This window comes from Parasteatoda tepidariorum, chromosome 2 (genome assembly GCF_982258835.1).
Source record: "Parasteatoda tepidariorum strain Cologne lab strain chromosome 2, Ptep-v5.0, whole genome shotgun sequence".
Taxonomy (NCBI): Eukaryota; Metazoa; Arthropoda; class Arachnida; order Araneae; family Theridiidae; genus Parasteatoda; species Parasteatoda tepidariorum.
The window spans coordinates 87,566,821-87,581,088 of NC_141756.1; the positions used below are offsets into that span (position 1 = coordinate 87,566,821).

At 30.4% G+C, this 14,268-nt stretch overlaps 1 protein-coding gene across 3 annotated transcripts in view; it reads right to left on the reverse strand.

Moving 5' to 3' along the window:
• Window positions 1-7,062: 7,062 nt before the first annotated feature.
• Window positions 7,063-14,268, reverse strand: part of LOC107439891 (uncharacterized) — a 29,357-nt gene continuing 22,151 nt past the window's right edge. For all 3 annotated transcript variants that reach the window (XM_016052632.4, XM_087157676.1, XM_071177793.2), the window contains exons 3-6: window positions 12,921-13,051; window positions 11,454-11,539; window positions 7,513-7,605; window positions 7,063-7,367 (exon numbers count right to left, since the gene is read on the reverse strand). In XM_016052632.4, the coding sequence (XP_015908118.3) occupies window positions 7,213-7,367; window positions 7,513-7,605; window positions 11,454-11,539; window positions 12,921-13,051 (465 nt within the window). In that variant the 3' untranslated portion in view covers window positions 7,063-7,212. The remainder of the gene's footprint in view (window positions 7,368-7,512; window positions 7,606-11,453; window positions 11,540-12,920; window positions 13,052-14,268) is intronic.

Sequence of the window (14,268 nt, forward strand, 5' to 3'; positions counted from 1 at the left end):
CCGGGTGTAAAATTCGTATTAACTAGCCATCGCTGGGATTCGAATCCAGTTCATTTCATTAGGAGACAAACGGTCTATCCCATAAGCCACCACTGCTCCTTGTTGTCTTTTGTGATAAAGGTCTTTGCTAACAATAAAATCAAACCACTGCCATGTTTACATTGATTACATTAACTGCCTGAAGCCAAACAGTAAAGCTGATAGCAAACGTTACTATATAGTATGTTACAGTCCATGTAATTAATCGGGTAATATTAATAAGTTCCGGTTATTATTGATAATAGACCGTAATTAATAATAAGCAGATTCACTATTTAAAACATAATATAGATTTTTCATGTCCAATTTATACCTCTTTGAACACAAACTAATTAAATTGGGTCTATTTTTTGAAAATACTTTTATTATTTTATCATGACCATAATGTGTATCAACATAGTAAATTATATTTAAAAAAATTGTGATAATGAATATAATTTTTTTCTTTTTAGTTTTTTTACATCTCTCCGCCTCTAAAATCAACCGAAAATGATTTTACTTCATTATTTTTTCATTTGCTTTTAAGAAAACAAACTCTATCAGTTTGTTTACTTTTTAAGATTAAAAAAAATTATTATACATTAAAAATATTACTTTTGGGATACTTACAAATATTATTTTATCATAAATTTGAGCTCTTTAAAGCTTATTTTTATTTTCTCCACATAACAATATATCAAAAAAAAGAACCTTCTGTTTTTATCATTCGGGATAAAAAGATTCTATTTTATTTTAAAAACAAACTTGCATCTGTTTATTACTTATAACATTTCTATTACTTTTTTTTATCGTCAATGTGTTTAAAACAAAATAGCTCACTGAAGACCAAAATGTACCGATAAAAAAATCGAAATCATTCGAAATGTTATTCCATTTCAATACCTTTTCTAAAAAACAACAAAGCAACTTGATTTTCTCGATTTTTTCTAAAAACCTGTAGCTTTTATTTGAACAATGCAATCAGGATTGAGATTTACAAACTTTATTTCATTTCCAAAGAGACAATATTGTTTTTTATTCTTTTTCAGGACAAAGTACTTTTTTTTCGCTATAAATACGCTCCCTTGTGCAATAAAGAACTAGGACAAAGTACTTTTTATTTTGCATAAATATATTCCTTTATACATATAGAAGACTTCTGCCACTGCTTTCTTTTCTTTTAAAATTTTTAAAAGGCAAACTGTTCTATCTAATTTGCATCTCCAGTCTTCACATACTAAGCACCGTCATTCTAGATTAGATGTGCTTCGTATTTGTCGGAGCGTTTTATGCTAATATTATTTCAAATAAAAATACACTTTTTGAGGATTTTTTGCTTTGTTTACGAGTTTATCTGAATTTGAACAAAATCGAGATAATTGAGAGGTTTTGTAGTTGTTGATTTCGTCAACTGTAACGCTAATTCTCCTTTATACCCTTTACCGATTTTGCGATGTGAGTGGATATATCCGCGCGTGTGCTTTGAAGCTCAAATAGAGTTAGAGTTACTGGAAACCGCAACGATTTGCAAAATATCTCTCGAAAATGCGTTCTCCGTTTTTAGGTCTAATTGATGTTAGATTACGTTTACTGCTTGACCAAATGGAAAAAAAGCATGAAGTGACGTCATTCGTGCAATTTTTAAAACGAAAAAGTACACTTACCATGCTAAAAATATTGCACAATATTTTGCAATACCGTTTCATATCTTCCTTCGTTTACTCATGCACATAGTTGTGGCGTAACTACCGTTACGATTATTAAACAGCAATTCACTAGTGTATAAAGCATGCTAACTCGATTCCATCTTGGGCTACCTTTTGATAGATGACGATTGGCGTTGTTGATTTCTACTCTCTTTACATTGGTGACCTGCGGACGTGATCTGAACGCGCCTACCTAGACAGAGCACGCCCACTTCGATGTATGGTCCACATTGAACAGTTGACTAGCTATTTGTGACTGCGTCATCGTCCTCCTCGCCCTGTTGCTTCTCAGTCTCATTTACACACAACGGTATTCTGAAAACAGTCGACTGCTAATAGCAACACAGGAGAGATCACACACACAACCGTGAACTTAAAACAGGTCTCACGACAAAAACTCGATTAACTTAATACAACTCTCCCGGTCTGTCGCAAAAACAGCAACTAATGGTATCCGTTCATCGAATTCTATCTCTGATAAAATTCTGGTGGGGAAGTATTGCGGCGTAACTACCACTACGATTATTATACATCAATTCACTAGTATATAAGACATGTTAACTCTTTTCTATCTTGGGGTGGCTTTTAATAGATGACGGATGACATCGTCGATAACTCCTCTCCCCTCATAGTTATTACCCTTGATTGTGATACCTATTCCCAAAACCGTATATACTCGAATTTTAAGAATATACATATATGAATTCTAAAGTGTGTGAAATAGCATTGGTAAATCTCTCAATTACCAATTCACATCCCTTTACGTTTGCTCATGTTTGCAGTAATTGCACATACTTGCGATTCCTAAAACTGTGCTGGTGCAGTAAATTCAAAATATATATGCGTGAATGTTGGAATAAGCAAATGGGCACTGCAAAATCTTTCTATTACAGTTTCACATCCTCCCATGTTTACGTTTGCCTCTTCCGAAGAAACTGAGTCAGAGTTTTCAAAACAGCTCATGCTTAGTTACTTCAGAACATATTTACGTTGAGCGTGATAGGAGGTGAAACGGAACTATTAAATTTATTTTATCTATGTTAATTATTTTCTCTCATAGTATTTACTAGCATTTAGTTTAGGAGGGAATGTTGTTCCTCAACATATCATTTGACTTCTAAGAATGATGGACAACTTCTAAGAACCTAATGGCAACATTTAAAATAAAGCATTGCCACAACAGCCGAGTTCAGGCCAGCTAAAGTTCTATAATTTCATGACTAATGGCATGATAGCTGCAATGGGGTCAAAATTGTGCACTAACAGCCAGTACTTCCCAGACAAGCTGATACCCATCGATCTGAAACTAGATCGACTTCAAGATGCGACTGAGGATCAAACCCTAGGACATAGATCTAAATGTTCTCTGTGCCCTCAACCTTTGAGCCATGGCAACACTAGCGATGCTTTTATTTCTAGCAGCGATTCTGACCAATAGATTATATGATATCAAGAAAAAGCTTCCAAAGCTTGGAATCTTGGTGAGAGAAAGAAAATTACCTAAGCTAAGATTTTTTTTTGTTTAATTCTCTTCTCATTTTTTAAGATGGAATTTTTAAAATAACTATTCAACTGAATTTTAATTGGCTATATAAAAGAAGGTTTTTAAATTTTTTAGAGGTAAGGAAGTAATAGCTTATGGAACAATATGCAATTTTTACTTACTGACGCATTTTTATTTCCAATTTGTTTGGGTTAAAAAAAATATGCATTACAGACGAAATAATGTTTCTGTTTGTTTTCAAAGCTGGCTTTTTATCGAAGCCAAAAATTAAGATGAAAAAAGTATCCCAGGGTGCAATATTCTTAGCTTAAAAGTAATTAAGAATAAGAATTTATGCAGTATTTGTTTAACACTGCAGATTTTTGAGTTCTGAAATAATCAACTATAGAGGGTTAAAAATATATAAAACGTATTGCAAGAATTACATGCATTGCTTATCGAACTGTCTGTAGCCACTTAAAAGAAGCAAATTTCTTAAAAACTACTTGAATTTCAATTAATTTGAAATAAAATAACTGCTAAATATTATAAGTCTTAGTATCAGGAAAAAAGAATTTTATTTTTTTTAAATTTCGCTTTCTTCTTTCCATGGAATGTACCGGTATTGATTTTTATTCACAGGAGAAAATCGTATATTAGTTTAGCTGGTAATGGAACATTTTTATAACTTCTTTAACTGTGCAAACATTGTAGCGAAACTTGACTTATTTCTTAAAAAATATTAACTTACTGGAAAAATGAAGTTGCATATAGGATATTTATGACCTAAAAATTAATTAAGAAGAGTTCAAATAACACCCCCGAAAAATTATCAACAATGGTCTTAAAATAAAAAATAATGTCCTTAGAAATTTTCGAAAGCATATTTCATAATATCTTTTTTTATGCAAACAAAGTTTTAATCATGACTTGTATTTATAAATTTAGTAAAAAATAAGGTAATAATTAAAATAAATATGTAAGTTGATATGTATGATGAAAATAAATACCTAACAAAGATAAGTAAGAATTTATCAATTTTCAGTTGCAACCATGAAGAATAGTAGAATTACATATTGTATTATCAAATGATTTTTTAATTTTTTTCAAATTAAAATATTGCCGTTTGTTCGAAGGCAAAGCAAATTTTTTTATACCTTGAAAAACTCTGCTTAACCGGTTAACGCCCAGCGTCATATATTTAGGACAGTTCCTTTTTTCAAAGACATTTATTGTGGTAGGAAACTTTTTTCAGCATTTTAAGTTATCTGGGTGAATTAAAAGATTCTCAGATACCACAATGATTTAATTATTTCTGATTAGATCTAAAATTATAAGGAGCAAGTACTTTTTGATCTATCAAAGAATTTTTGAATGTCCTAACAGTAGAAAAAACAATTAATTTCGATAATATATTATACCACTTTTTCAATAAAACCACTTTTTGTATCATTTCAATTTATAAATTCGGGACGAAACGGGTTAATATCAACACTAGCTATTAAAGTAATATGAACTAATTAAAAAAATAATGGCCGGGATAGCCTGGTCGGTAGGGCGTTGGACTCGCGTTCGTGAGAACGGGAGTTCGAATCCAGCAGATTGTAAATGGTGACTGGTGCACGTTAAATCTGTAAGGTCATGAAGTCCTCCATAACAAATAATACCTTCGGGGGGTACTAGATTGGAGATTGATCGTTCCCTGGTTCAGGTCAAAATTGCGATTTGGGGATGAATGAATGGTTGTATGAATGAGTCCGCCCTATAAACGGGTGTGAGTATGGGTGTGGCAGAAGTTGAATTCTTGGCCATAGAGGGCACCATTGGAAAACAAGAACAATCGCACCCCCAGTGCCTTAATGTCCGACAACAACAACAGCAATAAAAAAATAATTCCCTTGTAAAATGCTCTACAATTAAAAATATTCAAAATTCATGAAAAAGGAATAAAAGGGTTAAAAATATGTAAAGTGAGAAAATGATCACAAATACCATGCATAATGCCCTATAAAGGATGAAAAACAACCAAATATGGAAAAACAATGCATTTATTATCAACATATTAGTCTGTTTATAGATTAGATAAAAGCATTTGTAATTGCTGGTGTGAATATGTTTTGTTGATAAAAATGATTTAAATACTTGCTTTAACTTCTACTATTCGCTTATCGTAATATATTTTCAGAAACTGGATTTTCTTTCAAAACAATTATATATAGTAATCATTGCAATTTGAGGTCGGATTACAAATTCTTTAAACCCAAAAACTAGCTTACAGCTGAAGTCCATTAGTGAATGAAACAGAAGAAGAAAAATTCCAACTCACATTTCCTTTTCTGGGCAAAACAATGAAAGAACTAATCAATGAAGATAAAATTAAGGTAGTACAGAATTCTAACTTTTTTATACCAAGATATTAAATTACCTCAATAATTAAATTGAGTGAACTGGAAGCTTTGTTATATACTGCTTACGTCATCATGTGTTGCATCATCAAGGAGTAAAAAAAAACAATATCGCTGACTCTAGAAAATATCTAAACGTAGGAACAATTTAAAATTATTGACTCTTTTTAACTGTTTTTCTACCTAATGAACGAGTTTCTGTTTAATTAAGTTATGGAAGGAAATCCATAGCAGGGAAGCTTTTATACAATCTTGTACTTGGAATCGAATCAGAAGACAGAGTACTTTCGCCTTCTAATGAGGCAACCCAGGTTTGAATCCCACAACGACAGGTTAATTCCCAAACTGTTTCTGACTCGCTACAAGGTGGATATAAAATATCCCCAGTAGTTAACAGATCATGAATTAGAATTCTCTAACCATCTTGCCAATTTTGAAAGATTTTCGTGGTTTAGAATTAAGATTCTTGGTCTTCTGGGCTGGTTTCAAAATTACAAGTTGATGTAATCGAACACTGTAAGACGCAAATTCTAACTTGCAATGATTATTAAGAATAATGAAATTTTAATGTGTTTTTAAAAGGAAGTAAGAAATTACCAAATCATTCATAGCAATACATATCCCATTTTATTATATTAGAATTTAGTGTTTTTAATAAGTTGTATGCTTTCACTGCTAGTAGTAGACTTTTGTTTACTATTAACAATGTAGGCAACAGAATATCTCTAATAACTATTTTTCAGTTCTCCAACAGTTATGATTTACATTGAAAAGTTCTGGGCTACAATAAATTATTTTAATAATTTGTTGTTGCTTCACCAATTTATTGATATAAAACAAAAGCAAGTTCTTGTTAGTTTTTAAATATGATTTAATTAATTTTCTGTCATGTGATCTTTTATAAAAAATTCGTAACAACTTTAGACTTGGGTTAAAGCCCTAATTCCTCACGGTTTTGGCAAAAGCATATCTTTATTTATACAGTCCTCATTTTATAAGTATATAGAAACTCATAGCAAAGGAAAATTCTCTACCATCATTTACACTTACTTTCCATTTTTTTTTTTTTTTTAAAAATAAACGTTACTCATTACGTTAACAAGTGAACTGAAAATTTGCACAAATATTATATTGTACAAACACAGGTATGAAATTTTGTTATAAAAATTCTATAATTATGCTAAAAACATTCCAATACTGTTAAAAATATGTACACATTCTCTAAACATGTACATTATGTACATTAATCCATTAGAAATAATTTCTGAAAAGAATTATTTCCTAAAACATGTCATTGAACGTATGGAATTAAAGGATAAAAATCAAATTGTTGTATTTATTTAACCAGTACTTTAGGATACAATAATTCTAAAAGACACGTCTATTTACTTTTATTTGAATTATTCAAGAATCTGATTTCAAATAAAATGAACATAACAGAAGCTAATTAACTCCTGAGAGATCTTTAATTTTATTTATAATTTTATTTATAATTTCAATACATATGTGTGAAATAAAAAATAGTTGTAAAATTTATTACGTTAAAAAAATTCCATACATCACTTATTTCAAAATCCAGTAACGAAACATCTTTAAATTTCTAATAATTACGATTTTGACAATCATTGTTATTTATCAGAAGCATATTCTCTTTGAGATCTTGAGGAATGACGTTTGACAAATTAAGTGACTCAAGAACCGAATGTAGGTTCGAACCTTGGACGGGTGGCTTACGCTGCAAAACAGTGACAGATACTGAAAAGATAGAAAATGCAAACGTTAATCATTAAAAATGACAAAATATTAATTTAAGCCTAATTGAAAAATATTTGATTAAAATTGAAACTTATTTAAATATATTTAAATACAAATCAAGTATAAAAATGTATTTTTTTCTTACATAAAGGACTCAATACCCCTGGTAGACAAGTATACTCTACTGCCACATCTGAATAATCTACGTGTAGAACTCGAAATTGTAGACTAATTGCCACTAAAAGAAATACAAATATTAAATTGAGTGAAATAAACTATCAAATTTACCTAGAATATTTGGAATCATTACAGTAATCGATAAACCTGTTATCTCATAAATATCATTAAATGATATTTATGAGTTGTAATCGATTATTATACAGATTATTATATTACAATCGATTATTATATTATAGTCGATTATTATATAGATATGTTCAAAAAGTAAAGTATTAATGAAAAGGCTATCATTTATTACGTAATATTGGAGTAATCTGGAAAACTCTAGCAGGAAAAAGGTTAGCCTGAAAAAAAACTTCTTGAGAAGGCCAAGGCTCACCCTGGTCTGTCGAGCCATTGATGATGATTATTATTATTATTATTATTATTGTGAGAGTAATCTTGAGCTTTTGCTTTTGCCACGCCATTGTTTGTCATTTTTACACTTAGTCTGGTTCAAGTAGGATGAATTTTTTATGGACATATTAATACAAATTACCGCCAAAAAAGTATGCTACCTTATAAACTTCCTTAAAAGCAAAAGTAGTTCTGATAACAAAGTGAAAAATTCAGGATCAAATTGCGGTGAAAAGTACCGACACTCAGGGTGTTGGAACTTTATACCGTAATTTTTAACGTTACATATTACTGAGCAAAAAATCAGATTTAGCGTAATTCGCAAAGTAATAATTACCGTAAAATCACTGTATCACTCTAATTTAATAAATATCACTGTAAAAATTACGGTATAATATTTTACAGTAAGAATGGATTTTACGGAAGATGCACCCAAAAGTGTTGGTACTTCATGCCCTAATTTGCAGTGTATCGCAATTTGCGTATTTGCATTTTTTACAGTGTAAGAAGGTACCCGAAGTATTACTCGACAATCGACTGCATTAGGAATGCAGTCAATTGTCGAGTAAGATAGCGTTTTTTTTTTTTTTTTTTTTTTTTTTCCTTACCCTGAATACATCTGCAAGTTCAGTGCGTTCCGTAGACGAAGAGTACTGAAAGTTAATGGATGTTTCATTTTAAGACTCTTTGATAAGAAAATTTGTATAGATATGTTTCAAACGGCAAAATTAAAAGGATTAATTTTAAAAATTAGAATAAAAATTCTATTTTTTGGGAGTAAAACATTTTACTACGTCTACACAGATTTTCATTTTTCAATCATTTTTTTAAGATAACAATTTACTTGCTGTGTTAGAACACTAACAAGAAATCATTTTAAACTTGAATAAAGCAAAACACGAATGAAGCGCAAAAATGGACGTAGTAAACTATAGTTTCGGTACCATAAACAAGAGCCTTCTACATTGCTGAAACACAAAATTAGAGGAAAATGTAGCGAGGCTAACACGTTGCAACTAGAAAAAAAAATTTGACCAACAGGGGTAGAATAAAAAGAAGGGAGATAATAAGAAACAAGCGTGAAGGGAGTTGTGTGAAAACTCGGAGTTACGCAAAAATTATATTAGACTAGACTTCGAGAAGTTGGAAAAAAAGAAAATAATATAATGTCTATCAAATAGATTATTTGAATTTTTCAAAATATGGAATGATTCCCTGAAGTCAAGGTCGTTAGATGAAGAGCGGCATTGAAGAAGTCGATAAAGAAAGAGCAGTGTAGCCAGAAGAAAAATCAAACTTAATCATCTTTTCAACTTCTCTTCCCTCATTGGTTAAACCACTTTTCTCCTTATAGTATTTGTTTCTATTTTGTGCTTTTAGAAACTGGGAAAGATCCATATTTATAGAACTGAAACTATAGTATGTCCATTCTCGTGCCTTTACTTATGCTTAATTTACGTTGTTTTTCTTTATTAATACGTAGCTCTTTCACAAAGAATTCCTTTTTTTTATTTTGATATTTGAAATTTACTTGCACTTCTAAGTATTTTAACCGGGATTATTCCACCTTTATTCATTATCTTTCTTTGATCAAATTTCAGCCATTTTTCACAAATTTTATTTTGAAAAAACGTATGTTTTCAACAGTTGATATCTCCATAACTAAAGAAAAATGGAAAAAAAAAATAGGCAAAAAGATTTTTTTCCAAAAAAATTTTATCTGGTATTAAGAAATAATAAGAAATAATTAAGAAATAATCTATATTATATAAAACGCTAATACGTACGTATGTATCAATAAAACCAATAACATTTCTTTTCTCGCGCTGGCAACAGTTTTCATTTTTAATTGATGGGCTTCGGCGCGCAAGAGCACGTAGTGAGCATCATATGTCTAATCGGTGAATTCTCACCGAATTATCAAAACAATTCTCACAAAATAATCTTCATCGAAGCCGATGCTTCACATCCGGCGCTCAGTATTATTTCATATTGTTTTACAACACATGGTTTTAGCCCTCTGGTGGGAAAGACTTTAAAACAAAACTTACAACAGTTATTTTTCTCAACAACTGAAATTTAGAATAGTGTGATTAAGAAAAATAAGTGAACTGTTTGCAATTAATATTGAAATGCACAGGTTTAGACTTTTCTGCAGTGAAAAGTTTTCGGAACTTCAGTGTTCAAAAAATTGTACAAAAGCTAGACGTTAAGAACGCATACAATGAGCGAGCATCGGATTGCGAAGCATTCCGAAATGAACTGCGAAAGCAGTTCCGGGGGTTGGCGAGCGCCAGCGAGCAGGGGGCGAAGCCTCCCAGTTAAATAAAATTTAAAAACTAAGTATTTCAAGTGAACAAAGACAAAAAAAAAACAGAGTGCACTAGTTAATTGGAAAGAGGACATAGCATTTCGATTGACGATTAACTCTTTTTGAGGACTTGTGGCAGTCAGGAAGCGATTGCAACTTGTATTGCCATCAGGTGCAGAGCTGCTATGGAGATCTGAGTTCTCTAGCTAATCGGAAAAAGGCCAGAACTTTCAAATCAAATTGATTGCAAATCACTGATTGCAAAATTTCATTGTCACAAAGAAATCGACTTAATAAAAACGTATTAATAACATTTCATTATTACTGTAATGTAACAAATTGTATATAGAGAAAAGGTTTCCCTATAGCCATTCAGAAATGATTAGAACTTAGCTACCAGCACAGATTTTTATAGGCGAAATACTAAAAACGTTTTAACGTCTAATTATTAATTTTAATGAAACCAAGTAATTACATTTTTAATCACGTCTTAGAAATCATTTTAATAATTAAACAAAGTATTGCATAAAAACCTTAGCTTGATCATACATTATTCTTCTGTCTAAAGCAAGCAGTTTCGAATGTAGGCATTATTCACTCAAAAAATTGTAGCTTAATAGCATTTCTAATTCTACGATATTAGCAGTAATACCTAAATATCTTAGTTCAAAGTCTATCTACTAATTGCTACGCAAGTTTCATCGATAAAGAGCTTACATAAAATATTATTGCTAGTTAAGTGAAAGCAAAATAAGATTAGAATGTCACGAATTATAAAAGAATTTGGTTTAATTTTCTTAACGTAACTAGTCAGCATATAAATATATATTTTTCTGGGAAAATTTCTACAGATAGTAAAGGTGCAGCTCAAAATGAAATATTTCTACAAGTGCTTCAATCTATCGTATTTTGTCAAACAATATAAATCTAGAACATATAATGCATTTTTAGCAAGCGATTTTATAATACAACTGAAAAAAGCTTTTGAAATCGTTTTCTAAATTTTAAGTAATTAAAATAAGATTCATTAATAAACTTGATGAGGCATAAAGTATTCTAAACAGTTTTTCGCAAGGAATATGCAATTTAAAAGGTAATATTTGAAAAAAAGCGTAGTGTTGTGGCTATAGCTGTACTGAAAAAAATTCTAGAAAAAACTGATATCGAACTAACTATAAAATTAATATTGTATCACTTACAATCTTCCATTTTCAACTTCAATTCTCCAGGAGACTTTCCAGTTTCTCTGTGCATTTTTCCTCCTGTTTCCTTCTTGTCATAAAATCTGCATTTATATAAATACACAACATTCACACTAAGATATTACAATTTGATCATCAATAATAAGTTTTATCATTATAATTTATATTTATGTTAAGAATTGGAGACAGGGCTAAGTTATTGCATTTTCTTAATACTTGATTATTATTATTTTACAATATTTATGAAAAATAATGGGTTATGAAATAGTTATTTTTAAGAAAAATAAAAAAAGCTTCAAAGTTTAATCTACTATGTAAATGTTTTAAGTGTAAATTTTTAAAAAGAAATTATTCAATTTTAAATACTGCAATAGCTCAACAACCCTTAAAATACTTTAGTGCTTTACATAATATTTTATTTCATAACCATCGTTGACCAGTCTTTCCAAATTTTTAGTTTTCGAATACCAATGTTCAACTCCGTAGCTAGTGATTTTGAACCCAATCCAGAAGACAAGGGAGCAGGTATCTTATTTTACCCTATTTAATTTAACTATTATTATACCTCATTTTGTAAATTCATTCTACTAAAACTCACCTTTTACTAAAGAAATCCCCAATAAAGAAGCTTTCGTTAAATCGGCTTCGTATAATGAATTAAACATAACTCTTTTAAATAATTATAACATTCTTTTATTAAATAAATTACCAATGCTATGAAACCAAATATAAGCATTTATAAATTTTCAAGAGAGTGATTAGAAATCGTGTGATTATAAATGCTTCCTGTAAATCAAGCGTGAGGAGATACATTTCAGATAGATTAAAAATTCTTTTGATTAAAAGCTACCAGTAAAGGTTTATTACTCTTTTTCCTAAGGGAAAATGTCGTTTCTGGTTGGGTGAACAGGGGACCTTTTTCATTTGGAGATGGTAGGAGGGAATCTTTCACTTCAAAGAGTCAAAGAGTGGATTTAAGCTTTTACCAGGTACCCAATCACCTTAGCTGCTCCCAGATGCAAGCGAAGATAGGTCCTGGGTGAAGTATTGAGAAATATTTGCCTTCGTGGAGGACTTTTTTGATGGAACTAACCCGCATTTGCGTTACAGAAAGCTGAAAGCCACAAAAGAACCCCATGACCAGCCTGGCAGCAAGGGGACTCTTACCCATGATCCGTGTATGACAAAGAATATTTTATGCTAGCACTGTAGTCGGCTGCCGAATTCGCCTCTTCGAACCTTGGTTACCTCATTAGGAGGTGAGAGCTCAATCCGTTGAGCCACCACTCCTTTTTTATGATGTTAATGTTAAGAATGCCCAATTTTTGTGTTATAACAAGTGTTAAACATTTTATTTAATTGCACTTTTTAGATATACCCTTACATCAGTCTCAAGTATAATAAATTTTTTTCTCATTTAAAAAGACGCAAATATAGGATTTATTAAAGAATTATCTAACTTACGGCGAGCCAATTGCTTCATAGTGCACATCAAACCCATCTTCACTTCTTGGTGTATATTCAACAAATTGGCATGATTGAGCCCCCATTGGATGATATCGGCTTTGTGCTACAGCATACCATTTTCCAGAATACTACAAATAAATTTCTTACATTTTAAGTCAATATATTGAAAAAAGTTAGTAATTGAAACTGAAATAAATTTTAACTTAAAATGGTGTGTCTTTTCAAACATATAAATTGAGCCAATCTGAATTATTTTGCATTTTACTACTAATAGTTTTGGCTTGATGCTGTTGAGAATATTTTGAATATAATATTAATTAGAATGATTTCAAATTTTTTACTAATTGGAAGCAACAACCGTTTAATATATTCTGATGGAAAGAAAAAGACGTTGAGATGACCCTGTTCAAGGCTGTAGTGCCAAGAAGAAGAAAAACAAATAAAGTTTATTAAGAAATCTGTACAGAAAAAGAATTTTCATGTGTAAATTATGAGATTTAGTTTATTTTATATACATAACTGTTATTATAGCTATGGAAATAATAATAACAGTTATGTAGATAGAACATTCTATTTTGCCTCCCGCGTAAAAGACGTTTATAGTATTTGCAATACGTAACAAGTTACTGCGGCTATTATAAATATATGGTATTACTTACTCATAAAAACATAAAATGTTTCACTCATTTACTCCTAAATGTCTTGATCGCGTTATTGCTGTATCCGAAGAGCTTCGTATTTGAAAAAATTCGCAAATTTAAGAATACTGCAAAACTCACAACAATAATCGAAACTCTTATTCTGAAAAGAGTACAGAAACTTCGATATTAGATACAAACTATTTTTCTAAATTGAATTTAAAAAAAAAAAAAAAAATTCCAACAGAATCGGTTGAATAGTTGATAATTAAATAAAATGTTTAAAAAGTAGTAGGGCAAAATATTTATTCCCTTTCTCATGCCAGGAAATATTTGTAATAAAAGTCATATAGTTAAATATTAAACTACGTATTAAAAATATGTTAAAATTCTGAAAGAATCTGGCAGAGATTTGTAATCTTTGAGTAATAGTACTCTGAAAAATATTTTATTGTCAGAACTACCAGAATATGGTAAAATTTACTATGCTTCCGGCTCTATGCGAACACCTAAGAGCTCAGTAATTTTTACCAAAGCACTTTGGTTATGACGTTAAAATTATCAATAAAATATGGTTTTACAATATATGATAAATTTCAGTAAAGGTGGTAAAATTTGGTAATTTTATTACGATACCTTAGAGTATGGCATACAAATCATTTATTCGGTGACATTTACTTTTCAGTTTTGTATTTTTAACTAAACGA